The sequence below is a fragment of the Stigmatopora argus genome, chromosome 11 (genome assembly GCF_051989625.1).
Source record: "Stigmatopora argus isolate UIUO_Sarg chromosome 11, RoL_Sarg_1.0, whole genome shotgun sequence".
NCBI classification, from domain to species: Eukaryota; Metazoa; Chordata; class Actinopteri; order Syngnathiformes; family Syngnathidae; genus Stigmatopora; species Stigmatopora argus.
Window position 1 is genome coordinate 11316069 of NC_135397.1, and position 26032 is coordinate 11342100.

General features: G+C 38.6%; 4 protein-coding genes across 4 annotated transcripts in view; 3 read left to right on the forward strand and 1 right to left on the reverse strand.

The window, feature by feature from the left end:
• Positions 1–117: 117 nt before the first annotated feature.
• Positions 118–10807, reverse strand: LOC144084505 (melanopsin-A-like). The gene is made up of 12 exons (XM_077612994.1): positions 10678–10807; positions 9804–9971; positions 5947–6089; positions 5202–5335; positions 4220–4423; positions 3981–4152; positions 3733–3912; positions 3552–3659; positions 3003–3192; positions 2417–2575; positions 2283–2333; positions 118–1913 (listed from the first exon to the last, which is right to left on the reverse strand). Exons 2-12 carry the CDS (start codon positions 9942–9944, stop codon positions 1749–1751), a joined length of 1647 nt encoding a protein of 548 aa, XP_077469120.1. The 5' UTR covers positions 9945–9971; positions 10678–10807; the 3' UTR covers positions 118–1748.
• A 2720-nt stretch (positions 10808–13527) lies between these two features.
• Positions 13528–15456, forward strand: prorsd1 (prolyl-tRNA synthetase domain containing 1). The gene is made up of 4 exons (XM_077613432.1): positions 13528–13745; positions 14078–14203; positions 14358–14447; positions 15113–15456. The coding sequence occupies exons 1-4, from the start codon at positions 13665–13667 to the stop codon at positions 15323–15325; spliced, it is 510 nt and encodes a 169-aa protein (XP_077469558.1). The 5' UTR covers positions 13528–13664; the 3' UTR covers positions 15326–15456.
• Positions 15457–15732: 276 nt separating this feature from the next.
• On the forward strand, positions 15733–17759 carry LOC144084680 (SLC35A4 upstream open reading frame protein-like). Its single transcript, XM_077613314.1, has 3 exons — positions 15733–15810; positions 16214–16312; positions 17005–17759. Exons 1-3 carry the CDS (start codon positions 15796–15798, stop codon positions 17200–17202), a joined length of 312 nt encoding a protein of 103 aa, XP_077469440.1. The 5' UTR covers positions 15733–15795; the 3' UTR covers positions 17203–17759.
• A 238-nt stretch (positions 17760–17997) lies between these two features.
• Positions 17998–26032, forward strand: part of srbd1 (S1 RNA binding domain 1) — a 36556-nt gene continuing 28521 nt past the window's right edge. Inside the window, exons 1-9 of the mRNA XM_077614100.1 lie at positions 17998–18165; positions 18312–18378; positions 18780–19035; positions 19105–19320; positions 19424–19590; positions 20533–20650; positions 20724–20862; positions 21521–21617; positions 21688–21859. Of these exons, the coding sequence (XP_077470226.1) occupies positions 18314–18378; positions 18780–19035; positions 19105–19320; positions 19424–19590; positions 20533–20650; positions 20724–20862; positions 21521–21617; positions 21688–21859 (1230 nt within the window). The 5' untranslated portion in view covers positions 17998–18165; positions 18312–18313. The remainder of the gene's footprint in view (positions 18166–18311; positions 18379–18779; positions 19036–19104; positions 19321–19423; positions 19591–20532; positions 20651–20723; positions 20863–21520; positions 21618–21687; positions 21860–26032) is intronic.

Consider the following 26032-nt stretch of genomic DNA (forward strand, 5'->3'; position numbering starts at 1 on the left):
AAAAAAGAAATATTTACTCTCCGAGTTCAATTTCAGTGTTCTATTCATTTTACATTTTTATCCCTCTATACATCATATTACTAACGTTATCATTGTTCACAAAGATCTTGAAACAAATGAGGTTGTTTTTTTTATTTAAAAAGAAATAAAAGCAACAATTACATGAACAAAACATATACAATAAATTCAAGAAACAACAGATTAAGTGTGATGTTCTGTTTAGGGAAAATGAATACATAATATGCAATGTTCTTATTTTACATTTAAAGTTGTTGTCATGGAAATTTTCCACAAATGAAATAAAATATTTAGCATTAAAATGAGGCAACAACAGCAAAACTCCCTTACATTACCCTAAAGCCAGTCACATAATGTACATAAAGCTCATGAAACACAACATCACAAAAGAAAAATATTAACTTATGTTGGAAAACTTTGCAAAAAAGTGCATATTTTTGTAACAAATTTTCTTTCATATTTTATGCATTCATTTTAAATCATCGCCTGACATGGAATGGCACTAGAAGTGATTATCACCATAGATTGGATGTCTATTGCCTCAGACATGATTATTCAATGTGCATAATTTGGCTGTCTGGTTAAAATGATGTCACAAAGTGTGCCATAGAATATAACTAAACAGACAGTGGTGCTTTGAGATATGAGTTTATTTCTTCCACACCCAGGCTCGGGACTATTGTTGCCAAATGGGTGCTAAAATGACATCACCAGTACTGGGAAGTACTAAGAAAAAACTTGCCGATGCTGCACACAATTTACTTTTCAAGATCGTGTTTCCAACTCCCAGTGAGCCAATTCAAGATGTTTGCCAGTAATGCACACCACCAAAAAGGAGCCAAATCCCAAGATGATGATGGATAGATGGATAGTGTGGCATTCAATAGTGCTTCTTCCATGAATTTAAATGAGTTCATTTGTAGAAGGGATCCAATCCATTTGTGTGGGAGGATGGCAGCTAATGATTGGCTGTCTAGCATTATCAAAGGCAGTAAATGAGTGAACACTAGATGCTTTGCCATTGATAACATAATCACTTAAAAATCGGTTGAGAAATAAGCTTGTCATGACTTATTTTTAATGTCAATGTGGTGACTTTTATGGAAACATGGCCACCCGCCCAACCAAGATGGGCGTCCTCAGAGCATTTTGGTAAGGTCAATGAACTGTCTTTTCATGCTTCTGTCAAGAATTGTAATGGGTTTATCACTAGTAGACGTCCAATCAATTTGAAGTGGGAAGGTAGCAGCGAATGAACATTCCCTCCTTTGCTGCTATCCCTTCCTCTTCTAATCGTTCGGACGTCTAGTCCTGCCAATAAGTTAAGTATTGTCTGACCAAGCCATGATATCATTTACTTTCCATTAAAGTTAGTATGCAATAATTTAGAAAAAAATATTCTCAAGAAATGTTGTAATAGTACAGGATCAGCCAATACCACAGAAGGTTTCCGGAGCCAAAACATGGTATGAATGCTACACTACTCATAACACAAACATCTCAAATGATCTCTTCTAGAGATTTCTAATAGAAATACCATTAATCCGTTCCATTGTGGGAGGATAAAGAATATATGCCACTGAGTAAAACTCAAAACGTGTCACTTGCATTTCAAGGCATCACTGTACCTAAATACGAATAGCTGAAGTCGACTTCATAGGAAAACCTCAAATCCCTTAACGCCTTGTGTGTCTTACTCACATTCTGTTTGCACGGTCCAATCACGTGCCTCAACCGGAGCCTGCCTTCGTGCTGCTGTAGGTGGCCTTGACACGAGAGGATCGCGAGCCGGCGCGTCCGATAGGGAGGAATGGACTGGACTCAGAGGTAATGACAATGCTCGGGATGCGACTGAGTGCGTTTCTGCTCACGTGAACGTCGCCTGAGTCAGTACTCTGTAAGTGGGGAAAAACATTCATCCATTCATTCATTCATTTTTGGAACCGTGTTATCCTCACTAGGGTCGTGGTGGGTGCTGGAGCCTATCCCAGCTGACTTCAGGCCACCCGGGAAAAACATTAAATTTTAAAACTGTAACACCTCGTTTCATTAATGGCTATTTGTGTGCTTTCAGTGAAGTAAAATGGTCTGTCAAGAATAGGATGGGAAGCCATTAGCTTTAGTGTTAGATATGTTGCATCACATTTTGGGTCATACTACACTCATAAAGAAAATTAATATTGTAGCCTGATTTTGTGATGTCCACAAATGTTGATGCCTGGTCTTTGTGGGGAGGTTATTCCCTATTTATTTTCTTTACTCACATTTGGAAGGTTGCCCCGTTCAATTGTAGAAATATCCGTGTCAAAAGATGTCTGTAGGAAGATCAAAAAATGCATGACAACAAATATTTACGCCAAACTCACAACAACATCTTGATTAATGATCAATGGTTTACCCGCTCAAAGATCCCCGAGTCGTGATTCTTCATTTTTGCCTTGAAGCTAGAAGAGGTTTTGATTTCGGGGAATTCTGCCGTGTCCCTCCCGATTTCGCTTGACACTTGGCGGCTGGCAGGGCGAGAACTAGGCAAGTCCGCCTCCGTGTCTGTCAAAACCTGGCCGTGAAACAAGAAAAAAAAATCACTCAACGACTAGTGGAGTATGGGCGCCAATTACAGTTCATGTCTCAGGAAGAGGACAAATGAACAAAAAAAATCATTCTTCTTGTCATTCAAAATGGACTGGACGTCTAGTGCTGTTAATGACAGCCAACAAGTTAATTGACTCTCCTCTAAGGTTAAAGAACAAATAATAATGACGGGTTGGGCAGAAGCCAGATGATGCGGCTTGGGCATGTAATTAAACCATACCATTTACATCCCAATATTATATAGCCCTAAGGATGAGGCTGTATCGGCAAAACATTGGAATCTTCCCATAAAAGCAAAAAACATAATGAGGAAAACTCAAAATGTTCTGCTTTTGCTACCGGGTAAGTTGGAGTAATTTTTATTTTCATAAACTTCCGTCAAAAAGTCTTACCGATTCGCTGTCAGAGACCGAAGAGAGTCGACTCTTGCTCTGTCGCCTAAATTGCGAGCTGATTTCGGAGCTCTGACTGGTGACAGTGGAGCGCCGCGTGGATGCGAAACTGCTGCTGGCCGAACGAAGGTCCATAGGGCGCACACACAGGAGCGTTCCAAGGCACGGGATGTACTTGGCCAAGGCCACTCTTAACCATGACAACATACACATTGGTCAAATAAAATCCAAGCGTTTAAGTTTACCACCACAGTGACACCATTTAATCATCAAAATAATGTTGCTGATGCATTAAATCCTTTTTTATCCTGCGACAATGGGGCTTCCAGCTAGCATGTTTTGTGAATTAGTGTGATTGTGTAATTGTTTGTCTCCAGCCCAGTTAACATTCACATGAACTGGCAGGTGGTTGGTAAAACATCATGTGTTGACTTTGGATAAGTAGTCAGGAATTCATCTCATATAGTTTTATAAACTGAGTACATCTCATTGAATTTACTGTTTACAGTACAGCCCGGTTAAGAGATGAGTTTTTGCCTCTTCTTCTACCTGTACTTGGGGTGTGTGATGGCATAGATGATAGGGTTGTGGATGGCGGACGCCTTAGCGATGACAGCGGGCACAGAGTTCATGTAGGGTGTCAACATGTCGGCGTACCTGCACCAAAAAAAGACACCACTCCGTCATTTAACTTCAATATATGAGACAAGTTTGCACTCGAGTGTTTTACCCGGCAAAGGCGGTTAGTGCTACAGCAGAGTACGGTGACCAGGAGACAACGTAAAGCAGGATGATGATCAAGGCGATCTTTGCCATCTTCCACTCGTTCTGCAGCCGTTGGAACTTCTTGACTGAGTCGCGAGAGGACAGATGGGCCAGAACCCCACTGCCGCTCATCTTGCTTACCGTCCTGGAACATGCCAACTGTTAAAAAAACAGGAGCACAGCGAGCAGGGTGGGGTACTGACTGAGACTAACTTGTTGGTACGGCGCACAGCCTTGAAGATAAAGACGTAGCATGAGACGATGACCACCAGCGGCAGTAAGAAGACGAACGTGAAGAGAAGCATGGTGTATGCACGTACTGATGGTGTGAACGTCACGTAGTCCCATGTGCACGACGTCAGCAGGCCCTCTGGCACATACGCACCTGCCCAAAACAAATGCCGTGCTATGTCTTTCCTTCCATTTGAGGAAGATTTTTGAGGTCGGCTCACTCCATCCGAAGAATGGTGGCAGGCTCCATGCCAGCGAGTAGGCCCACGCGGCCGCCAGGACACTCAGTGCCCGTTTCCGGGACAACACACCAATGGAGGTGAGAGGCCGCGTGATGACGAAGTAGCGGTCTATGGCGATCACTGTCAGCGTCATCATGGAGCAGATCCCAAACAGTGCGCCACAGAAAGCGTACAGCTCACACGCTGAAAAGCAAATCAATAATGGGGTGAAAATAACATCTGATGGCTGTTTTTCATTTCTTTTTCCATAACGAGCAAATCCTTTTGCCGGTTTTATTTTTCATTTCGTTCTATTCTACTACAGGTCTGCTACATTTATGAGCAAGTTTTTTTCACCCATTGTTTTTTTTTTTTACATTTATTTTGTAGGTGGCCTGGTGGATGAGTGCTTAGTGCGTCGACCTCACAGTTCTGGGGTCAGGGGCTCAATTCCAGGTCAGTCCTCACTGTGTATGGAGTTTGCATGTTCTCTGGTTTCTTCCCCCTTCCCTAAAACAGGGTAGGATGGTTGAATGCTCTAAATTGCTGTGAATGCTCATGTTACAGTGCTATTGACAGCACTAGACTTCATTCATTCGCCCTTCCCAGTCAAAACGGACTGGACGAGTTAAATATATTCCCTGTATGTGGTCAAAATAATATAACTTGTGCATGATAGGGTTACAAATATATTTTTTTCTGTTTAGGTTTTTGCTATTTTAGTTTTTTTACCTTTTAGTATTACTATTTGTGCATTTTCTGTTTTTTTTTTTATATTTTGTACGTCATTTTGTACATTTTGTAAATTCTACAATTTTGTCTATTTTGCAAAGGTAGTGTTTTGCCTTACTTTTGCTACTATTTATACTACGATTTTTGTAATGCACAGTTGATTTGCAATTTTGTACACTTACATTAGATAAATGTGTCATTTTTTTCCCTTTTACCAATTGTGTTTGCATGATTGTGTGTGTTTGTGCACCTTTTTCCCCAAAGATCCACCTCTTATGCATGCTGCTAGTGAAGAAGACCGGTGCCTGCGTGACACACATCAGAAAGTCCGTCACAGCCAAGTTAATGATGAACATGTTGGCCGGAGTGCGCAGGCTGCGGCTCCTAAAGGTCAGAGAGAATTTGTAGAAAATTGGCAAGATGTAGGAGAAAATAAATAAATAAAAGAAAAAACAAATATATCTTACTATCTATCTATATACTATATATAAAGAAATGGCCAAATAGTGCAAAGTTGAAAAAAAATGTGAAAAGGGACAAAACTTGAAAAAAATGCAGCAAAATCACAGAAAATACAACTCTAACTAATTTGGTGCCATTAACAATGATAGATGTCCAATCATTTGTTTTTCTCTAGTAGACGTCCAATCTGTTTGAAGTAGGAGAAGTAGGAGTAAATAATGAATAACAAATAATTGGCAATCCTTCCATATTTATTTTTTCACTTGAGCAGTTTTCCATTTTGTTTGCCGCTTGCCACCATGACACTGTGAATGATGTCAATAACCAGCTCCTTCAATGCATTCCAAGTAGCACACGTGCATAAATAATTGCAATAGTTGCTGCTGAATGGCAAGTCAAGTGTAGATAGACGATAGACTGGTTCCCAATCAGTAGCCCAAAAAATGGAGAACTTCATACAGGAAAGCTGCTATCAAAATGAATAATAATTGATGTCATGGCTGTATCGTGAACATATCTGGATGTGCAGCTACCTGCTAAAGGCGTAGATGACCAGGAAGTTGCCGACCATTCCTGTGATGCCGATGGCTAGGATGACAGAGCCGATGGTGTAGTGGGCGTGATCAGGAACGTCCACGGTAGGGAACGGGTGGGGGGATCGAGATGTCATATTCACCTGAGAAGTGGACAATGAAGATCAGTTGGTTGAAACGTTAATCAAAAGGAGACCCACAAAGATGTCTCAAAAGGCAATTCCCCAAAATACTTGGGAGCTCTGTCATTTTTCCTTGGATAAACTATACAAAATGAATAGATGCTGATGACAATGGTGCTATCGGAATTATTTGAAATTCCAGCCCAGAAGCCAGTTTCATTTATTCATTCATTCATTTTCTGATGTAAAATTTTGTAGAACTGTCAGAAGAATACCCACAAAGGCCCTAAAAACATACAAAGAAGGTCTGTCATAATGGCTTGATGCAACCAACATAGAGAAAATTCTAATGCAGGAATGGAGAAATACAAATGATTTAAATATCTAGCCAGGTTTCACTTAGCAGTATGAAATTCGGTACTATGCAAATTTGAGGTTTCTGGTGAGTGACACAAATTTCAATATTTTATGAATATTAAACATGATGGGAATTAAACATGTTAATGAGCCACTTCTTTGCAAGATGGCTACTTATCTCTTTGATGTCGTCATAATAACATTCCTAACAGCGAGAAGCCTTCATGTTAGCGCGTCTACTCAGTAGCGAGTGAGCAGGCTTAATTCCTTCCAAAATATGAATGATGAATCTTTTCGCGGAGTCCCTATCATCGCACCTTTAATTAACCCGCATGTCTCCTGTCTCCATTTCAATGACGTGGAGCAAAGATGGAGGTCAGACAGAGGCGAAGCTCCTTATTTCCATGTTCGCCTACGGGAATATTTGACCATTTAATTAAAAAAAGCAGCTCTTGACTGGAGTGCAATTTCCGACAATTCCCAATCGGGAGTGTAAAAATTATGAAAGCTGAGCTGAGGGGACAAAATGAACTTTGTAGATAAGAAATGTTCTCAAAAATACAGTGTACAGTTTATATGTCCAGACTCTCTTGCAATCATTGCTGATCATTCTCTGATGAACGATTATTTTTTTGGAAAGAAGTTTCTTGAAAGAAGTGGGAAAAATGTGTGTGTAGTGTAAAGTGATACATTTCCGAGTACATTTGGCCAAAATAGTCTTTACAAATGGGCAACCTAGGCTCAGTCAAGGTTGAGCTCTAATCGAAGTTCCATTAGGTCTAATCAACTATTGGATGTACTCCACAATAGCACCAAGCACTTAGTAATTATGTGGGTAACTACCACATGTGGTTGGAAACTGGGTCATGCTTTGGTTTGGGCCTTCAATTAAAGCCTTCAATTCCGTCATCATCAGTTTTGATATTGAATTCACGGGCCATCAATTTTTGGGTTTTATTGTAGCGCCCCATGTGGAGGACAATGGAGGTCGAAAGGGTACACGAGGTCAGAGTCATCCATTGACATTTTCAAGAAAGACAAGGAGCGCATGACTCAGTGGTAGAGAAGACGTTCCCCAACCCAGACACATGTAATATTATTTTCTTCTTATCCACTTTTTTGGTGGACAGCACACACACATTAACCCAATTCTTACTGTTTCTTTCTGTTATTGTACCTTGCCCAACATTTTTTTGTGATATTCACATAATTTTACAAATAAAAAAATGAATTCAAAGCATATAAATACTTTATACAGATTTTAACAAACTCGTACTGATGCAACAAAGTTTGGAAGTGACCAAAATTCTACAGGAAGGTACTTATGGCTCAAAGTACAGAGAGCATTCCTGTGCAATTTCTCCAGAAATCTTATTTTCTAGTTATTAAAGTTAAAACGCCCCCTGCTTGCTGCCCGTGATTGGCTGGGATAGGCTTCAGCACCTAAGCGGTAGGGAAGATGAATGAATGAATTATCCTCACAAGGGCTTAGGGGTGCTGGAGCCTATTCTAACCATCAAAGGGCAGTAGGCAGGATATACTCTGCATTGGTTCCCATCCAATTGACTTTGGTTACATCCTCCAAAAAAATCCAAACAGAACAGGATGCAATTAATGAATGTGATTATGTCAAAATTGTGCTACATTGGCGTCCACTGATGTGGGAAACGTCCAATATATTTGAACTGAGTTCAAATAGATTGGGCATCTATGACCATCAATGGAACTGAAATATCTCTATACACTGCCAGCCCTGCAAGTTCCAGCCCTATAATATACAATCCATATACACATATCAGTCTACATGAGCTACATTTTTATTTGGATCACTTCATCTTTTGATCCATTTTTTTTCCGCTTTTCATTTTCTCCACATACTTTCGCCACATTCCCGCAGGCATACACTCACATACATTTTCACACATTCACACGCAAACAGTGCCGATTATGTATATCTGGTCTTTTTGCAGTCATTATTCAGCATGAGCCCATTTTGGTGTTCTCTAACTATTATTGATTGTATTTCATCTTGTCTGAATTGAAAGGGTGAAATGGAATATATCATAATAAAAAATTGATCGAGGTTGACTATTATCACTAGATTTTATGGATATAAAATAGAAGTGTTGAATATGTGATCATACAGATCACATGTTTAATTTCAATATGTTAATGTTGTGGTGTCTTCATTTCTGTTGTGTTTTCTTTATATATATATAAAATATATATGTATGTATATATATATATATATATATATATATATATATATATATATATATATATATATTGGATTAATGTTTAATTTAAATATTTTCAATTTTTGAATTCTTCATTTCAATGTTCCATAGAATGATTATGCATACATACCGACTGATTTTGTGAATTTATTTCATATTTTGTCAGTTTATTTTTATTTAGTACTATTTTTGTTTTATCTTATTTTCAGTTATTTTATGAGGATCGGAATATGTAATAATTTGTGCATTTGTCTTAACTTTGATCACTACCTATTTTCTGCAGATAAATGGTAGTTTATATTATGCTATTACACAATTGGCATGTTGACATTTCACTATTTTGATAAATGTGTGTCTGTTTTGGAAATATCATTTGATAAATGTATTTGTATTCTATTTATTATGTATTTATTTTGCAGCTAACTTACTTTAAATGTTTTTGTTTATGGTTCATTTAGAATTTAATATTTTTATATTTTTAATTTGTCCTTTCCATTCCAATATGTAAATTGAATGGTTACGCATACATATCGTGCCTATTAAAAGATGTTTGATACAACATTTATCAAAGGCATAGTGATTTGACAGGCATATTTTAACATGCAACTTCATCTGTTTTTTTAATTATTTAAATTCATTGCAATCCTTCTATGTCCTTATTCATTGTAAAGATGTTGCTATATATTTCCACTTCAGGATTGTATGTTCCTTCAGGGGTCGAGTTATTCCTCACAAGTGTTGATGATGAACTACAGTATTGTTGTGAATGCATTCAGCATCCACAGTAAAGTAGGTCATTGAAGTTTCCTTTCATGTGATCAATATGTGTCGCAACCTCCCCTCAAAGTCGATAACATCCCACATGGCTTTGGTATTAAGCTTATGACCATGAGGACTATTATTAATCAATGGAAGAATATGCTAGTGTTAGACCTTTAGTCTTTTACTCTGAAAGTATTTACCATAATGGAAATGTTTAAATTAAAAAAGACGTATTCAAATCCATTCCGATTTACAAGCCAATATGTACTGATAACTTTATGATAGTTTTTTCCCTTCGACACTTGTGCCGTCTAAATCCAAACACGCGTAAAATTGCGCTAATTTGCTCTAGACTCGGAGGACGCAAAGTTAGACTCACCGTCGGCGAGTCGGGGGCGGCGGTGTGCTGCTCCGAGGGTCGATACGCGTCCAGGGGTGAGCCGGGGAGGGTGCTGGTGGTCCAGGCGAGGGTCCCGTTGCTATTGAGGGAGATCAAGGTGTGGTGGCCCGTGGCACTCATCCTACTCACTCTCTCCTCCTACTGACGCTAAACGCACAGGCAACACGTGTATCACTTTATAGTGAACATGGGCGATTTTGACAGACACACGCACACACGCACACGCACACGCACACACACGCACACGCACACGCACACGCACACACACGCACACGCACATACACACACGCCCACGCACACCCACACGCACACACACACGCACGCACACGCACACACAAACGCACACACACACACGGCACAGGTACATTATTTGCTGCCATTAAAAGCATCAGGCGTCAAATCCATTTGAAGTGGGAGGGATGGCAGCAAACGAACGTTCATTCGCTGTTATCTGTCTCTCCTCAAATGGTCTTCAAGTGATGAAGTCATTTCAATTCAAATCAGAAGGATGAAATAAAGCCCATGATTGCCATCAACACAAGCCAATCTGTTAATGATGTAACACATTTAGAAGAAAAAAAGGAGGGGGACTGGGAAATATTGTTTACCTTTTTATCAAGTCTTTCAAAATAATTAAATATTTAACTATTTGAAAATGGAACAGAGTGACCATTTTACTTTTTAATTTGAGGAAAAAGTGAGCAATGCTGTTTCATCTACCAATAAGTTAATATGTGAAAACTTTCCACAATGTGACACCATTGGTTTGTAAATGTAAACTTTTTAAATTATACATAATATTTTTACAGCACAAACTCAATTCATTTTCTATGGAACTAAACTTGCACTTTACCTGTATGTAGTATAAAAACAAAAAGGACCAAGTATTCCTCGACCAAATAGCAAAGATAAAAGGAAAAAAAATGCCTTCAAACTTCATAGAATGCAGCAATCAAATTTCTCCCTTTCCATCTTCATAACTGGAAATCCTTCAATGACAAAAGACTTCACCTCCGCCCAGGTACACCTTATATAAGGGATGAGACACAGGCAGAGGGAGGGTAGCGGCATTTATTTGTATGTGGGTCGCTGTTTTGGTGCAGCACAGGACATTAGGAGATGAGAACAAAAAAAAAAGTCAAATCCAACTAGAACACTGACCCAGTAGACTGCTGGCATCAAGCACACCAATACATGATGTGAAGGCAGCAAATTAATCACACCAAAAGGTGTAGCGATTATTACAGTCTAAAGCAGGGATGTCCAAATTATAGTAGGTTCGCGACCCAGTTTTATAGCCCACAGCAAATGATGAAAATATTAATGTTGCCCCGATACCATCATTTGGTTCTCGATAGCATTTCCAACACCCATCTTTGCGTTATAGAACAATGACAATACTTTACCAATGAACATTCATAATTCCTTCTACTTCTAATGCAGTGGACGTCCGGTTCCATCAATGTCCCACAAAGAGTAAATAACAGATCTTTTACCATTAATAAAACAATCTTTTAAAAAACGTTTAAGGAGCTAGTGAAAACCTTATTTTATGGTCAATGATTTGACTTTGATTTCGAAGTTGCCCTGTCAACATGACTGTTCAAAAGGCATGTTGTTGGGTTTCATGAAATGTCTCCTAATCTTTCCACCGTGATTTGACATTATTTTATCAGTAGTAGACATCCAATCCATTTAAACTGAGAGGTTGAGAGCATTTCTTCTTTCCCGTTCAGGCCTCCCTCTTCAAATCTATTGGTTGTCTACCATCATCAATAGCAGCCAATAAATAATGAATCAGTTTCTGACCAAGCCATGATAGCAATAACTTAAGATTCAAGTGTGTATACATCAATTTAGCACAGAAATCTCAGGGGTGTCACCCAGAGGTTTGCACACTTTAGACATGATGGGCACAATTCATAAAACATAAATTCATAGGCGCATAAGAGTTGTGTATTTGCAAATAAAAATTGTGTTTACAAAACTCATTCATTCATTTTTCTGAACCGCTTTATCTTCACTAGGGTCTCAGGGGGTGGTGGAGCCTATCCCAGCTGACTTCAGGCCAGAGGCAGGGGACACCCCAAATCAGTGGCCGGCCGATCGCAGGGCACGAGGAGACGGACAACCATTCAATTTAGAGTGTCCAATCAGCCAACTATGCATTTTTTTGGAATGTGGGAGGAAACCGGAATACTCAGAGAAAACCCATGCAGGCCCAGGGAGAAAATGCAAACTCCACACAGGTGGACCGACCTGGATTTGAACCCAATACGCCAGGCCGCTCTGTGTTCACAAAATACACTCCAAAAATATTTTCAAGGCGACCCAGCGGGAGTGGTTGGCACGTCCGCAATTAAAATATTTTTAGAACAATTATTTTAAAGCTGATATTTCATCAAAGTAATGGTGAAAACCAGGTAATTCTAATCACCAGTCATGACATACAATGGTTGCTTCTTGTTCTTTAGATGAGCATAGCCTGCGTGCAATATACAAACTAAGGCGGAGCTCTGCTTCTGCCAACATAAACGTAAATATTGATTCTCTGTGTGACGCCCTTCACAAAAAACTTTTTTTTCTTTTTATTTGTTTGTCACACTCAATGGTTGCATAACATCCACATTGGTTCATTATTCTGACACACCACCTCGACACAAATCTCCCCGCCGTTCATTTGCTAAAAGGCTGTCGGCTCGATTGGCGGCGACCGACAAACCCGGTGACCTCTTTAAAGTGGGTCGACGTACGTGAAAGTCCTTTCCGTTCAGATGCAAGAAGTCGAACGAGGACTTGAGCCAATAAGTCGCAGAAAAACAATCCAGAAATTGTCAAACCCCAACCTGCAAGTTTTGGACCCCTGAAAAAAAAGTCAGTCTCGGTGCGGCACTAAAAAAATCATGTTATTGAGTTCAAGGAGTCCTTCAATTGGGTGGCGACCACTTCAGGGTGTCCCCCGCCTCTTGCCCATAGTTGGATAGGATTGGCTCCAGCACCCTTCACAATCCTTGTGAGGATAAGTGGTAAGGAAAATGAATGAATGCAAGGGTTCGAGGAGTACAAAGAAATAATATGACGATGTGCAGTACTTTTTGAGATCTACACTTTCCAACTGCTGGTCACCCAAATCAAGATGATGATAGACATTCAATCGTGTGGCATTCAATCATCCTACTGCTATTAATTTCAATGAATTTAGCACTTGTAGAAGCAATAAGACAAGAAACAATAAGATAAATGACTTTTTTTTTTTTTTTTTTTTAACAAATATAACTATTCGGGTGGCCCGTTGGTGCACGTCAGTCTCACAGCTCTGGGGTCTGGGTTCAAATCCAGGTCAGTCCACCTGTGTGGAGTTTGCATGTTCCCTCCGGCCCTGCATGGGTTTCCTCCGGGTACTCCCACATTCCAAAGACATGCATGATAGGCTGATTGGACACTCTAAATTGCCCCTAGGTATGAGTGTGAGCGTGAATGGTTGTTTGTCTCCTTGTGCCCTGCGATTGGCTGGCCACCAATTCAGGGTGTCCCCCACCTCTGGCCCGAAGTCAGCTGGGTTAGACTCCAGCACCCCCCGCGACCCTAGTGAGGATAAAGCGGTTCAGAAAGTGAGTAATATCGCGAGCATTTCCAAAAGATCTCCAGTAAGTGGCGATAAAGCACAAAAACACGATGCCAGCTAGAAGAAGAAGAAAAATACACTGACAGCAGAGAAGAATAACGCAGCTGTCTTCTGCACGTTCTTTTACTTTTTTCCTTTCCAGAAAATACAAATGAAATAAAATAAACAAAAGAATATCCATTTTAAGCGGGGGGTATAAGGTTTCATTTTAAAACATGTCCGGGGAGCTACGAGCAGAATTGGAGAAACATTTGGAGGCTTTAAAAATCCAGACGAGCTGCGTGAATCACCCGCCGGTAAATAGAATATACATTGAAAATAATAATAATTTTCAAAATTACAATTGCAAAAAAACAGCAAACAATCAATGAATCGTAAAACGTACGAGGCTCTTTTGTTTTTCATTGCCTTTGAGGAAAAATAAATAAAAACAAATAAATATACTTTTTTGTGAGATTAAATCAAGTGTATTTGTTTTTAAATTAGAATTTGTACCTCTAATGAAATCTGTTTCTAGTCGTTCTCCAGCTTGTGGCGTTAAAACATCAATTTATAATGGCAGTGAATGTATAAATGCATATCGATGATTACACTACTGTTGAATACTTATAATTTATGTGTTTGTGAGGTTTTCACGGTGGAAGAGATGATGCCTCATCTTCAGGATGTGAACGGTGTGGTCACCAAGAACCTCTTCCTGAAAGACAAGAAGAAGAAAACATTGTGGTTGGTTTCAGTGCGTCACGATCGACAGGTGAGCTCATCCTGGATCAGTGGAAGTTTTAATGATCTACAAAGTTCGCAACCTATAAAATCTCTAAGGTTTGAAGATTGCTATTTTTGAGAGTTTGTATATACGAATCCCAACATTGCCATGCCTTCCCATATTTCTCTCTGGCAAATTTCAGGTGAACCTGAATGAGCTGGCCAAGAAGCTCGCTTTGGGCAGCGGGAACCTTCGCTTTGCAGACGAAGCCACCATGTTGGACAAACTCAAGGTGATGTCAACTTCATCAAACACAGACAAACCCAACTACCTCACCTTGCTTTAGCAATTAGTTAGCACCAGGTGCATAAAACGGGCTAGCATCCATATTTAAATAAATACATGTATTTGTCCATGTATATGTTCATTCACTTTCCTTACCGCTGATCAGCTGATCCTCACAAGGGTCGTCGGGGGAGCTGGAGCCTCTCCTGCCCAACAATCGGCACCAGGGATGGAGACTAATAATCATTCACATTCATACCTTTAGACAAAAAACAAAATTGACCTTCCTCTCACCTTTAAAATAAATTCACATTTAGTTCTGCTTATCCTCCTTCCTTGAGTCGCAGGTCTGCTGGAGCCTATCCCTGCTAACAATGGGCATTATTAGGCAGTAAAGTACTGAATTGATTGCCAGCCAATTGCGGGGCTCAATCAGAAAAACAACTATTTGCGCTATGTGTGTTATAAACATTAAATAGGACAAAAGTTTCTGTTAACACTTGAGATGCAATTGATGGCGCTAAACATCAACCATGTTGACTTTGTGTGGTAGACTAACATTTCTTCATTTGCCTCACCCAGTCAAACTGAACTGGACTTGGAGTGCTGGAGTATAAGGAGACAAAGGAGTGTCAGCAACTCCAATCTTAACAATGTCTTTGTGCGCTTCAGGTGGGTCAGGGATGTGCCACAGCCTTGGCTCTTCTTTTTGACAAGGAACACGTGGTGACGGCAGTTCTGGACCGAGACCTGCTCGAAGGAGGACATCCCATGATCTACTTCCACCCCATGACCAACGCTGCCACCATGGGGATGACGCCCCAAGACCTGTTGCGCTTCCTTAAGGACACTGGACACGAACCGGTCTTAGAGAACTTTGAGTAGACTGTAAACAAATTTGGACGTCTGCCTATTATTCATCAGTGTATTTTTTAATATGATTTTTATATAATGATAAATGCATTTAAATGAATGAAAGGTAGATTAATTAAATTTAAATAAAGAAATAAAACAAATACCCTCTTGTTACGGCCTAATTAACGCTCTAAAGTACAGTGGTACCTACACTTGGCAAATTAATTCACTCCAGAAGTGGTTTTGTAACTTGACTTAATTAACCCAACTTTGTCTTGACAGTTGTATATAATTTAGAAAAAGATTGCTCACTATTAACTCATAATGTATTGTATTTGGTAGATAAAAAAATTAATATCCCCCTTAAAAGTTTATCAACATATTTCAGAAGATTATTTTATGCACTACTACAAAATGCCCACACAGGGGCAGTGCACTGCTCTGTTTGCAGCATCGATACGTATGGAAGGAACACGAAGAAGAGCGTCACCCCAGCAAAAATGGTGAATGACAAGGTTGGCTGTGTTCATTATTTTAAGTTATATTGGACGATATTTAATAATAACAACAACAAAAAAAGAAAAATCACCTTGTATTCGTAGAATAAGAGATCGGCGCTGACGGTCAGCAAGCCGATACATGACGGCGTATTGTCGTTAGATAAACTAAACTTTGTAAATGAATTATTTTATAGATTAATTTCAGATTAAACTTGGTGGTTACTAATTGGATTTTTCAAAGTCTGTCTGCCAAGCACCATTATGTTAATTATATGACAATACTGGGAAAGACTAGAACCGGGATTTTTACAGGCAATGTTGGTGTTATTATCCTCGTTGATATTTGAACACACTTTGCAATGGCGTACAGTATTTGTCTACCTGCTCATGTGTTGTTTATTTACTCTTTTTTATATAGAGTTCTCTAGGCCAATTGAAGGACCTGGTAGAGCTGAAGGATCAGCTTGAGGACATTCAGAAACGTATGGAAGATGAGATCCAGGCTGGAGTTCCTGCTGTAAGTCAAGACACAAAAAATAGGGTAGACATTTTAAAGGACATCCTTATAGTCCTAATGCTAAATTAATATAACATACATTTTGTGTGACTGAATCCCATGAAAACAATGTAGGATCCAATGAAAGTTGATTTTCCTTAGAATTTCACCCCTTAACATTTTTTTTTCAGTTTTGTATAATTGTGCTTTGACTCAAGAGTTTTACGATGTACCTTAAATCATAATTTTTTATTGCGATGGAGGAAAATGCCATTAGTACTTTAGCTGAACTTTGTGCATTTCATTGTGGAAAAAGTGTGCTTTGAACAACATAAAACAGGCTAATTACATTTAGTGCAGTAATTGTTTTCACTGCAGATTAACAGTAAATGGTTGTGATATAGTATGGTGACATAGTTTTGTTAAAATATCCACGTGAGCAGTTTCTACAGTGAAACGTTGATGCTATTCATTGGCCAGTGGATCACATCTAAGGAGAAGAGAATACATTTTTTTGAATACATGTAATAATCTTTAGCCTGACAGTATACATCAACTGGGAATTTTGCTTAGAGTCAAAGCAAAAAAAAAAAAATCTAAACTGAAAGATGGCGCATATTTACACATTTATTTATGTACAGTGGTACATCTAAACATTGATATCTGTCAGTCCGATTGACTTGGCTCCCACTTCGTCTTTGTGTTATACTCAGGGCGGCAGTCTACTGGCTTCCCCCTTTTTAAAGGGCTTCCTCGCCGGCTACGTGGTGGCGAGGTTCCGCTCGTCAGCGCTCCTGGGTGCGATCGTGGGGACGTGCACAGGAATTTATGCTGCACAGAATTATAAGATTCCCAACGTGGAGAACACGGTCAAGGACTACATCAGCAGTCTGAAGGGAGGACGCCGATGATAGACACCGTTTCCTCTTTTGTCAGCCTCTTCCAGTTCACTATTGTTACTGGTATGCAGTCTTTTGGGACTATTATTCTGTATCGGTCTAGCACTTTTTTGTTTAGTTATGCAGGAATGTGTGGGGATCAACTGGTATATTATATAGGTCACCATAAAAAAACACCTTGAAGTCATTTTTGGGTCTATAATAATCATTGCAGAATGTTTACATTATGGAAACTGAATCTGCCCAAGTGTATAAATGTTGCTAATATTCAAATAAGTGCCTTTGGTGTGTTGTGGAATAGCCTTTCCTGGTGGGATTTGTTTGCTCATTTGAATATGTCAAAATTGTCATATTGCATGCAATTTATATTTCTGATTTTGACTGGAAAATATTGTTTGAATTGGTCTATTGTGTTCTTTTTTTTCTTTTGCATGCCTGTCTTTGCTTATGGATTTTTTTTTCAGATTAATATATTTCCATAGCAATCAGTATATCTTGTGTTAAAAACATGGGACCCTGGTTGATGGTGCAGCATCTCACTGTTCTCAATAAACGGGTAATAGCTCAAATTGTGTTGTGATTTATTCTTAAATGTTTGAAAGGCTGGGGAAAGTTCTTGTTATTGAAAAAAATCAATGGCGAGTTTGACATAGGAATATCATTTTTTTTAAATTATTCCCCATTTTTAAATTACAATATTTTACAGATATATTGTAAAATGGTTATTTTGAGCTTCTCTGTGTCTCGCTATTTCTTTTAACGTCTTAAGGGGGAGACAAGGAGCTTTGAACTGGGAATTCTATTTCATTTAGCGAGAAGAAGTCAGGCCGTCGTGTGTGTTTCTCTACAACCAGCAGATTTTCTTTCTCAAAATATGTCAATTCTCCATTAAATTAATGTTAACCCTTATACTCTAGCCTTTTAAGGTAACACGATCGAAAACGTCGACTCCAAGTCGTCCTTGCCCCATTGACGGTAAGATAGTGACGCGCCAAATTTGAAATGTTCTTGGATACTTTGACCAACAAATCATAGAAAACCTCGAACGAGATCGGAAAAAAACAATACTTTATTTATCCTAAATATATTCTCACCGATGTATATGTAATCACCCTCTCAAGAAATGAGTCGACGAGCAAGAACCACGGCCATAGTGGACTACGTGGATTTGGTTTCAGACGAAGACAGGTGAACATTTCATATTTTAGTATTTACATCTTGTATATTTGTGCCATGTTAACCTAATTGTCTGGCACTGATCTGCACACAGATGGTTTAGAAGTAGGTCAATTATAGCGTTTTTCCCAGTATGTATTGAGCCTTGGCATGCCACTTTACATTAAGAATATCTCATGCATTCACAAATGTCATAACTTACTTCATCAGTAGATTGATAAGGCTATAATAGTGTCAAAACGCTTTGAATACCCTGAAGGTAAACAAGCACTATACTGGTGTAAGTCTGGCCATCACTGGACACAAAGGAAAAAAAATGGATTATATTGGTAAAGGTTTTCTCCAAACATAATCAATGTTAAATATTTATTAGCAGATAACACATTACTGTATATTTTCATCACTCCCTACAGTATTCATTGTGACAATGAGGAAGAGTGGAAGCCCCCTCAGCCAAAGGCAGTCCACTGTGCCTCAGAATCAGAAAAGAGACCCACTAAGGGACCCCCCAAACCCAGAGTGCCTAAAAAGGAGACTGCCAAGAGGAGCAGTAAAACCTCCAAAGCTGAACTAAAACAGGAGAAACCTGAAAACCAAATGGATGTTGTGACTGGAAATGTAAAAACTGAATCAACTAAGAGCGAACCGAGCTTCAAAACCAAAGATGAGGTATGATCAAAGTTGAAACACATTCTATGGCTAAATTACTCTTGGTAACTCCATTTTTTTCCTCTGCAGAGGATTTCATTTACAATTGCAAAATCGGATACTTTGACCCAGGGAACATCGTCGTGTGCCAATATAACCGCAAAGAAAGAAGAGCCAGAGGATGACTTCACTTTCGATGAACCTGTGTTGAAAAAACAGAAGACAGGCTGCCAGTCATCTGTGCCATCAAAAAAGTTACAAGCATCTATGAAAAGGGAAATGGATATGAATTGGGATCTGATAGAGGTATTTCGCCAAATGTATTCATTCGGTGAACCTATGTCTGGCTTTTGTTACCAGCATTTTGACATACATTACTACATAGTGACAAGCATGTGTGTCTGCTCAGGTGCTGTCCACCCAGACCTGCGTGGAACGGTGGGTGTGTGCCAACGTTGTCACGTTGCTACGCGAGGAGAACACAGTGCCCTTCATTGTGCGATACCGCAAGGACATGATCAATCACATGGATGCTGACGCCGTGCGCGATGTCCAGTTGGTGTTTGAAGAGCTATGGTGAGGGGTGTAAACAAGTTTCTATGAGGTTTAGTACCCACATTCCTCATTCAGGCATTTCATAATTTCATCAGAACTCAATTTCAAACCTTTTTTTGATGGCGGTGGAAGCACCCAACAAACATGTTTTCCATTTTTTGACATGCAACCAAATGTATTTAGAAAATAATGCTAATTTCAAAACATCATAAAGAAATTATTGATTTTTCCCCCCAGGTTGCATGTTTTATCTTTGGCGGTAGGTGGCGCCATCGGACCGTTTTGTAGCATTTGCATCTTTTCAGGCATCACTTCAGCATTCATTCATTTTCCGTACCGCTTATCCCCACCAGGGTCAAGGGGCGTGCTGGAATTATTCCCTGAAAATATACACGAACGCTTTTATATAATGTCATCTTGATATACATCAAATTATAGCAAAAACATATTAAAAATAGCATCTATTCTTAGGCATACTTGTCATAAAAAAATAAAGGCAACGTTTAAAATGGCATGATTTTTACCATGGAAAGGCTAGTTAAAGACGTAATGAATAGTATAGATGTATATTAAATTTCCTGATTTTCCCCCTTTTAAATCAATAATTGTAAATTTTTTAATCAATTTTTTCTGTGTTTTTAGTTCAAAAATCATTTTGTAAAATCTAAAAATATATATAAAAAGCTAAAGTAAACATTGTTTTAGATCTATAAAAAAAATGAATATTCAGGGCTTTTAATCCAGTTCTTTTAATCCATTTATAAAAAAAAATCTAAATATTATATCTAAAATGGTCCGGCCCACGTGAAATCAAGTTGACGTTAAAGCGGCCCGCGAACTAACCCGAGTCTGACACCACTGCGTTAAAACATTTTTCTTTTGTGAGAAAGAAAATTTAAATTGAAAACTAAATGTATACTTTTGTTTCTTAAACTATTATAATTTCATGATGTGTATCTGTAGTACTTTGGCCAAGAAGACCCAGTCTGTAGTAAACACCCTGAAGAAAGACGGCGTTTTGACTACTGAACTTGAAAAAAGCTTGAAAAGCTGTCAGTCCGCCGATGAACTGGATCATGTGGTCAGAAATTTATCTGAAATGAAATTGACCATAAAACCAAACACATTTTAACAAATAGACCTATTTTTTACAGTACACTCCCTACAAGAAAGGATGCAAGGTGACCAAAGTGCGCAAGGCCAAAGCGCTTGGCCTCGAGTCGGCTGCCATTGCCCTCATTGAGGCGCCCCACACATTGGACTTAAGGAAATGGGTTAAACCTGGAACAGAAGGTGGGGAAATAAACGCGCACACACTTTTTCTCAGGTTTAATTACACTCGGATTTTGGGAAGTGTATGTATCATAGGAAAATTCCTGTCTTTTAGGGATCTTTAGCACAAACTCATATAAATAACTCAATACCCCCCTCAAAAGTTTAATATATCACGTGACACCACTTTGACTGAGTGACAGTGGTGATATCTATCAGAAGATGAAACAAGAACAGTTTCACTGACAAAAAGTTAAACACAAAATGACAGGCAGCCCTTTTGTATACATGGGTCGTACCTTGACAAAATCGCACTGGTGAATATGAATGAGCCCAATCAGACTTCAAGATGAATCCAAATGTTAATTTTACCTTCTGTCAATTAATTATAATGTAGTTGTCCTTCTTTATGGTATGGATGAAACCAAAATCTTACACCATCAACTCGTTCACTTTCATTGTTGGCAATGGGTGACCAATCGATTTTGCTCTGGAAGTGATCATTCGGCACAACCTCTTCCTAATTAAAATGATTTGGACGTCCACTTCTATAATGTTACTGAAACATGATCATTCACTGCCAAGTCTATAATTTGAAATTATTTGAATGAGGTAATGATGGCATAGCCTATTGTATGCTTTTCACTCTTTAAATCAAATTTATTTTGGTGTGCATCAGGTCTCTCTTCTCTGGAAGAGGTTTCAACCGGTGTGCTCCATATTCTGGCCTACACGATTGCCAAAGACCCTGAAACACTCACCTACGTGAAAAGATTGTGAGAATCCATTCACTCACACGATAGCCCTTCTGTTTTCCTCTTTTTAAATATTGCACTCCAACTATAGATGCGAGAATGACGACGTGACCCTGCACTCAACTGTGACTAAGACTGCGCTCAAGGAGAAAGAACAAGAAAAGTCGCAGCCAAATGACAAGAAACACAAAAAGCAGGATCTTGACAAGTTTCAACTTTACTTCAACTTCACCAGCACCATTCGGCGTGTCCAACCTCATCAGGTACATCCTTTTACTTGTCGCATTTCCTAAGATTTAGTTGCTATTTATTTACCTTTTTTGGATTCACAATTTTCTTCAAATTAAGCTTCAGTCAAAAAGTCACACAACAACAAAAAACGTCATGACCAGCGCAAGCAATTGCTTTGATAATCAAAATTTGATTATTTCACTCTAGAAATACAGTGTGTAACATTCCATACATAATAATTAGGTGGACTTGACAAAAAACATTTTTAGAGGCTTTTAATAATGTTTAATTATAGGTTATGTAATTGATTTATGTTGACTAATCGCATAACAATTGTAATCCCCAAACGCCCATTTATAATTTTAAAGGATTTTAGTTGACGATTCATTAAAAGCATACTTGGGGACGTTAGTGTGATCAACTCTGGAAAATTGTATTTACATTATTTCTTGAAAGAAGCATTCTAGAACTTTGAGGAGCATTGGAATGAATTGTGTATAAAACCCTATTTTGCTATTATTGAATAGGTACAGCAAACATTAGGCTCGTTTTTGTTTTTAATGCGTTTTTTATAAATGTGATTAACAGTGTCAATCCAAGGTAAGCCTCATTGTCTTTTCCAAAGCCCTGATTAGAATAGATGTGTAGAACATGTTTTGACTTTTCATCACATACACTCGTAGCAACATATGCCATCTGTTTGTCCTGTGCGTGCTGCTGATGAGCAAGAAGCCATGTCAGTCATGGTTAGCCTCCTTATCCCCATTTGTACCCCTCCCTCTCAGACCCCACCAGCCACCCCACCCCACCCCCATACTCCATCGACCAACCTCGTGCCCCACCACCCCCTCAGTGACTGGTGGGTTACTCAGAGTTGGTCCCGGGCCTCATGTGTCACCATGGCTCCTGTCACCCGCTCTCATTTCTGTGGCGCACCAACACTCTCTGGCAAGCGGACTCTGCCCTACAGTCTTTTAAATAACACCCACATCCAGCAAGTCCCCTTCGTTCTCTCCTCTGAACATATGTGACATGTCCCCTACCGACATGCCATTGGATTGGAGTGCCTGACTGACATGCGTTCTCCGGCCTTGACATCTCGGGGTGCCTGGAGCACCAGGAAAGAAGAAGAAGGAATGGAGGGAGGGAGGACGGAAGAAAAGAAAAAAGAGAATAAATGAATGAATGAACGAAGGAAGAGAGCACAGATGGAGGAGTGTTTGTCTCTTAGCTCCCTCAGATTCTCGTCGCTCCTACCCTCTTAATTTGATGGCTCGCTTTGGTCACAGAGTGTTAATCCAAAGTGACCCACCGAGCTGTTGGACTGTGGCAAAAATGAACCTTTTCTTTCCATTAAGTCAATGGGGTGTGGTGTTGGGCTGCAGCAGGTGGGAGACAGGGTGTGCTGGTGTGTGTGTGTGTGCGCGTGTGAGTGAGAGAGAGATTTTTTTTAAATTGAATTGAATGCTATTTATTGTCATTTAAAGCTTCACCATGACGTGCACAAATAAATAATCAATTAATATTACATAAATAAGTAATAAAAATGTAGTCACATAAATAAGTAGTCAGGTACAAAAAGTGACTAAAGCTGTTAGCAGCCAATGGAGTTTTAGTACAAGATAAGACATTAGTCTGGATTGTACTTGCACTAAAAGTCAATTTTCTTGACTACTTTTTTTGTATTGAGCATAAGCGGTATGGAAAATGATTTAATGAACATGAATTGCACTGCTAACTGATTTTGTTTTACTTGACTGAACTCATAACCTGAATTAAATGAAATTGCATTAATCAAAAATGATATTTTGAGAAAATAGATTTTGCTTGAATAATTTTTCTTTGTGGGAATTGTTTTTTTAAAGTTTCAACTTTATTTAAGATCACCAAGTAGAGCCTTTTAAGAGAAAAGCATTGTATTTTAAAATACTTAATTTAAAGATTGCACTTTATAAAAAGTTCTAATATAATTTTATAACATTTTGAATAAAATCATAATCTTAAAATCTAAAATATTATAACCATAAATTGGGAATAATTTGCAAGAATCATCTGAAAGACAATAATACGGGTAAAATCAGAAAATAGAAGCGAATAAAATATTTATGTTTTAAGATCAGAATTTTCACATGTAAAATGTTAATTTCATATCAATACATATCATTATTTTCATAGTATTTAATAATTAATACATTCAAAACATTTGATGAAAACTGATTAGTAATTTGACCTGGTTGCGGCTGAGTAATTGTTATATGCAGTAGATTTGGTCAGTTGAGTCCCACTTGAAGACTTATTGAACAATTTGATAATTGAATCAATATCAATCTGTTGAGAACTGGCACAACCCGCATGAGTTGACGCATAATTCTTTTGACGTACGTTCAAAACGCTGAGCTGAGACTTAATCCCATCAAGTTTGATTTTAAGGCCTTCTGAAGAGCTTCAATTTAGCTCATAGCTATTTCCAGCCGTGGCACTTATGCGTACGCCAGGACAGATTTAAGGGCTGCGAGGCCACTCGCTCTGCGATCAATCGGCAGCTAAGCGCAGCAGTCAGTCGTTCGCCTGCAGTGGTTTGGGGATAAATGGAGCTGGGTTAACCCTAACCCTAAGTATTTAACAAAAACACATAAACATACTTGAACACATAAAAAAAGATTCCTCATTGAATTGGAAGGGGGTTAAAAACTCATTAGAATGTAAGGGGTTAGGGTTAGAGTTAGGGTTCCCGTTAGGGTTAGGGGTTAGGGTTAACCCTAATCCTACCTAAAAAGGTAATATGAATGCTAAAATATTTCCATACCAATTAGCATTTACCATTTAATTTTTTAAAGAATACTTGAAGACATAAAAAAGATTCCTCATTGAATTGGAAGGGGGTTAAAAACTAATTATATTCCTTAAAAATAACGATACCACATTTTGGAAAGTAAAGGGTTAGGGGTTAACCCAAACCCTAAAAAGGTAATATGAATGCTAAAACATTTCCACACCATTTGGCATTTACCGTTTAAATGTTTAACAAAAATACTTGAACACATGACAAAGACTCCTCATTGAATTGGAAGGGGCTTAAAAACTAATTATATTTCTTCAATATAATGATACCACATTTTGGAAAGTAAGGGGTCAGGGTTAGGGTTTCCGTTAGGGTTAGGGGTTAGGGTTAACCCTAACCCCACCTAAAAAAGTAATATGAATGTTAAAATATTTCCATACCAATTAGCATTTACCATTTAAATATTTAACAAGAATACTTGAAGACATAAAAAAGATTCCTCATGGAATTGGAATAGGGTTCTGGTTAGGGTTAGCTTTAGAGTTAGGTTTATAGTTAGGGTTAGGGCAGGGGTGGCCAAGTCTGGTCCTCGAGAGCCCCAATCCAGTCTGTTTCTCTGTCCGTCAAAATTCTTTATAAATAGAATAACAATAAAGTGGCCCCATTGGCCCGTTACTGGCCTTTTGGCCCACGTGTGATTTATCCCCTCTGTCTTGGCAGTAATTCTTTGAGCTTTTTTAGATTATTTTTGGGGATGGTAATACGATTGGAGTCCCTGTCATGTACCAAAGGAGCCTTGTAAAAAGGCCTTCATTTATAAAAGATTATTGTATTTCATTATTAAATGAGTAATAATTCCTATGAACGAGAGAATGGAAGAAGAAACGTAGTAACGTGTTTTGACTTGTTGCCCGTGCACCAGATGTTTTTTACATTTCTTTTCCAATCACCTAAAGCTAACCCTAAACCTAATCTTAAACCTAGTTAGTGTCTTTACCGCGTTGGGTTAGGGTTAGCTGCAGGCGTGGCCAAGTCCGTCCACGAGAGCACCTAGGTTTAGTGTTTGCTTTGGGGTTAACACTGACCCTAACCTCTTACTTTCCAAAATGTGGTATCGTTATATTTAAGGAGTATAATTAGTTTTAACCCCCTTCCAATTCAATGAGGAATCTTTTTCATTTGATCAAGTATTTTTGTTAAATATTTAAATGGAAAATGCTACATGGTATGGAAATATTTTAGTATTCATATTACCTTTTTATTCAAAGTTCTTGCACTGCTCTCTGCATGAAATATCTCTATTTAATTGTAATCCTATTGAATTGAATTGAATGCTTATATTGTCATTATACAAGTATAATCAGATTTAAAGCCTCACCACAAAGTGCACAATAACAACAGCAAACAAACAGACAAATAAATA

Bases quoted from the DNA above. Each gene is read 5' to 3' on its own strand.
- prorsd1 (XM_077613432.1), top strand. From the start codon at position 13,665: ATGTCCGGGGAGCTACGAGCAGAATTGGAGAAACATTTGGAGGCTTTA. The intron at 14,204-14,357 runs GTGAGCTCATCC...GGCAAATTTCAG, and splicing joins CAGTGCGTCACGATCGACAG to GTGAACCTGAATGAGCTGGC. The intron at 14,448-15,112 runs GTGATGTCAACT...TGTGCGCTTCAG, and splicing joins CCATGTTGGACAAACTCAAG to GTGGGTCAGGGATGTGCCAC.
- LOC144084505 (XM_077612994.1), bottom strand. From the start codon at position 9,944: ATGAGTGCCACGGGCCACCACACCTTGATCTCCCTCAATAGCAACGGG. The intron at 3,660-3,732 runs GTAAAACACTCG...TTTTTGGTGCAG, and splicing joins GCACTAACCGCCTTTGCCGG to GTACGCCGACATGTTGACAC. The intron at 3,193-3,551 runs GTAGAAGAAGAG...GTCATGGTTAAG, and splicing joins ATCACACACCCCAAGTACAG to AGTGGCCTTGGCCAAGTACA.
- LOC144084680 (XM_077613314.1), top strand. The intron at 16,313-17,004 runs GTAAGTCAAGAC...TGTTATACTCAG, and splicing joins TCCAGGCTGGAGTTCCTGCT to GGCGGCAGTCTACTGGCTTC.